Consider the following 4,378-nt stretch of genomic DNA (forward strand, 5'->3'; position numbering starts at 1 on the left):
CGACAGAAATAGAGAGCCGCGCGACGTTTGTAATTTATGCTTTGGCGAACGTAACATTTGACTGTTAAAGGAGAATTTCGTTTTTTTTAACCTGGAGCCCTCTCCTCACATTAATTATTATCTGACGACTCACCCAGTGTTCTCCGGTGCGATTTGGAGCGTCCTAGGCATTGTTGAGATCTAAATAGTGTCCAAGCCAGTCCTTGAATGCGCTCTGTCGGGGCCACATGGCAGCGTGCTGTTACTCCATGTAAATAGACCGTTTTCTTCCCGTGTTCTTCCCATATCGTCATTATATGATCCCTAAAGAAACATCAGACTGCTAATCACCTCCGGGCTATTTCCAGTAGTCTTTACCAGGGAGACAGGACAGACGCGCGAGAGATATGAGCGCAGGAGCTGAGCTTCCGCACACAGGCCGGCCGGCAGGAAAGTCTCGCGGGACTTGACGAGAGTTGATGACACAGACCACGAATGAGGAAATTAAATCCCTGGTAAAGACTACTGGAAATAGCCCGGAGGTGATTAGCAGTCTGATGTTTCTTTAGGGATCATATAATGACGATATGGGTAGAACACCGGAAAAAAACTGTCTTATTTACATGGAGTAACAGCACGCTGCCATGTGGCCCCGACGGAGCGCATTCAAGGACTGGCTTGGACACTATTTAGATCACAACAACGCCTAGGACGCTCCAAATCGCACCGGAGAACACTGGGTGAGTCGTCAGATAATAATAAATGTGAGGAGAGGGCTCCAGGTTAAAAAACAAAACAAAATTCTCCTTTAAGACACAAGCCAAGTAACGTTATTGGTAAACTTATTTTCATCCAATGAGTGCCAATGGAAAAGGCCTATTTATTAGTCTCTTTGCTTTCCTCCAGGTTTTAGCATGATGGAATGTGTCTGTTTCCCCCCTGCTGCTCAGTACCTGAAGAAGCTGCACACCCAGGAGCGAGCGGTGGAGGAGGTGAAGCTAGCCATCAAGCCCTACTACCAGCGCAAGGACATCAACAAAGACGACTACAAAGACATCCTGAGGAAAGCCGTGCATAAGGTCAGAGGTCAGCCGCAGACACAGGCATCTGTTATAGAGTGCTGCAGGGAGGGCGTGTTTTTGTAGGCCAACCCGGTAGTTAGCATCACACTGAGACAACCATAAAATAAATGTGCATTTTGTGATAAAGCATATCATTTGGTACACTTATATATATGACCATAATTCTGCCAATAAGAGCCCGGGTGCTTATTATGCTAAATCAACTTGGACCCCGGGCGGTAAAAGGAAGACGGGCGGCAATTAGAGTCAGGCGGTTATTTTTATTTTCACATAATTGAGCCAGGCGATTATTATTCTTTGAACAGAAATGCCTGCTCATCAAAAATGGAAAGTATCAAATTGCTTATTTAAACCAGTGAGATAGTACTTAGACACAAGAGGGGTAGGTACAGGCAGTTTTGAACATGCCTAGTATTGTACAACGGACTGGAATGAACGAAAACAACTGATAGCCTTCATCATCATCATCCAACTATGTTACGGTATCAGTTCATTGCTCTCCTCCTCTCCATACCATCTTTTAAACAAGTAACATTAGCCTACCGCTCACACATTCAGCTGTTTGTGTTTCATTGGAAAGAAGTCATAGCAACGTTATGAGTCTCGCTTGCCAGACTCTCTCAGCAAAGCAACGTAGAAGGCACGCTAACGTAGCTACCAAGCTAACGCCAAACAAACAGCACTGCAGCACTAGACAAAACAAGCAAACTTAACCAAATACCGGTAGGTAGACGCCAAGTTTCCAATACATGTCCAGTATAATGGGTATAATCCATACTGCATTTATGATCGCTGTTCCGCTGATAGAAATGCACTTTTACAAGGCACAACTGTAACATTACACTATGTTAGCGTAAGTTGCCCACCGCTCTCGGTTAGATAGCATCTCCAGCACGTTGCATACAGGAATCCGTAGCATTAAACAATGCGGTATGCATACTTGAAACATGTCGGTTACAGCATGTATAAATAAAATATAAAACTGTCTGACAGGAGGAGAAACTTCCGCCTGACTTCCTCCAAAACAACGTCATTACCGTAAGTGACTGAATTTAGTCAACACAAAAACAGACAGTACAAACAAACCGTATTTATTCTAATAAACGCCCCGGCGGCAAAAAGAGTCGGGCGCTTATTATGCTAAATCAACTTGGACCCGGCGGGAAATGGAAGATCGGCGGCAATTAGAGTACAGGCGGCAGGCGCTTATTGGAAGAATTAGGGTATATATATCATATATATAATTTGGCACACTTATAACCAAAGGCAAGGTAAGCTGCACAGCTAATTGGCTTTTGGCTTTCAAATACACGCAATATTTTCTCTGACAACATTTTAACGTTATAAATTAAATTCTGCTCAATTTTGACTGTTTTCTGGTGGTTTTCTTACTTAGACTAGTCGACTACTCTAAATTAAAATGTCTGTTTAACCGACAGGGAAATTAGTGGCTAGGAACATCTCTAATAGGCTGATGACTAGAGCATGGCTAATCTGCTGTGTAAGTGCAAAGTTTGTCATGAGTTTTATCAGGCCTAGATTAAGCAGAAGCATGTGCGTCTGTCTGTCCATGTGTCTGTGTTTATTAAGCAGAAGCGTGTGCGTCTGTCCGTCCATGTGTCTGTGTTTATTAAGCAGAAGCGTGTGCGTCTGTCCATGTGTCTTGTGTAGGGATGCACCGATCGATCGGCACGTGACCGGAAATGGCCGATTTTCACGTGATCGGCCTCGATCGGTGATCTGCGACTGGTCTGGAGCCAGTCTATAAACTCCTTGTCCATGGATCATTTTGATGTTCTGTTGCACCTGTTTTCTTTTGGAAAAGTAAATGCATGATAGCTGTGGGATATAGGCTATTGGATTTAATTTAATTTTTGTATTCATTGTATTTGCACAAAAAAGCTCTGTCCAGTAGCCTAACCTGGAACACTTTTATTTTGAGATGTGTTTGAGTGAGATGGTCCTACTTCATGCAAATAATAAGAATTGTTTATTTGTTTATTTGGATCCCCATTAGATGTAAGAATTGTTCTATGAATCTTAATTTTCAAACAAAGTTACAAAAACGTTTGTGTAAGCTGTCAATTGTTGTTTTTAGAAGAAAAAAATCGGAATCGGCAAAAATCGGTATCGGCAAGTCAGACTATTCAAAAATCGGAAATCGGAATCGGCCAAGAAAATGGCAATCGGTGCATCCCTAGTCTTGTGTTTATTAAGCAGAAGCGTGTGCGTCTGTCCATGTGTCTTGTGTTTATTAACCAGAAGCGTGTGCGTCTTCCGTCCATGTGTCTTGTGTTTATTTTGATCCCGCTGTCACTGTCAGATCTGCCACAGTCGAACTGGAGAGATCAACCCGGTGAAAGTCAGCAACCTGGTCAAGCTGTACGTCCAGCGCTACAAATACTTCCGGAAACACGGACGCAAGATGGACGAGGAAGAGAGGGAGGAGCGGGAGCTAGGAGCGCTGCACTTCCCTGCCTGACGGGGGCGCCGCACCCCCACACCACACGACGTGGTCTGGGCCTGGAAAGCCAGGCTGACTTGTCTTTTTTTATTGTTTTACTATCATCCCACCTTCTCTATGTGCTCATGTCATCTTATACAAGCCCCTCCCACCTTCTCTATGCGCTCATCTCATCTTATACAAGCCCCTCCCCTCGTCTCTCTCTGTGCTCTGGCTGTGAATGCCTCTCCATGTAGAACTCACGTATCCTGTACATGGCAGGTCATGTGACGCCTGCACACGCCCACATTCTGTTGTAGATACTGTAATCACACTACACCACATGCCCCTCCCCCTCTGCACCACATGCCCCTCCCCCTCTGCACCACATGCCCCTCCCCCTCTGCCAACCGTATGCAAGCTGAACATCTCAGTAAAGTGGGACGTCTGACTGGAGAATGGGTTCAATAGAGATCTGACACTTGTCCTCTGTCATTTATTTCACTCTGAAGTGCTCCCTGTTTTTGTGCATGTGTGTGTGTGTGTGAGTGGCTAGGAGGCCAAGAAGGTGGTTACATTTCTTTACAAATTGACTTCAACGAAATATAAAGGTTGCTTGAAAAACGTATACACATTAGTGTGCTCCTTTCATGTCTTCTATGGTCTGCAAAGTATGTTGTGATCTCTCTTCCACTTACATAGACTCTTTCTCAGTTACAACCCTAACCCTAGTAAATACACTCAGGGCCTGTTTACACTCACTTACAGTCAAACTTAGGTCCCTACACATATACCGGTAAGCTGTTTTTTCCGCTTTAAACGCGCCCGAGTTAGTTTCCTCGGATAGTGCGCTTCGTTTGGGGTGGTGTGAAAG

General features: G+C 44.5%; 1 protein-coding gene across 1 annotated transcript; it reads left to right on the plus strand.

The window, feature by feature from the left end:
* Positions 1–929: 929 nt before the first annotated feature.
* Positions 930–4,114, plus strand: LOC310771644 (splicing factor, arginine/serine-rich 19-like; the record flags this gene model as incomplete). The annotated part of the gene is made up of 2 exons (XM_083664207.1): positions 930–1,058; positions 3,385–4,114. Coding segments are annotated over 2 exons (288 nt in total), but the record flags the coding sequence as incomplete, so codon positions are not given.
* Positions 4,115–4,378: the final 264 nt, after the last annotated feature.

Source organism: Poromitra crassiceps (assembly GCF_964638095.1).
Source record: "Poromitra crassiceps genome assembly, contig: HAP1_SCAFFOLD_935, whole genome shotgun sequence".
Lineage (NCBI taxonomy): Eukaryota > Metazoa > Chordata > Actinopteri > Beryciformes > Melamphaidae > Poromitra > Poromitra crassiceps.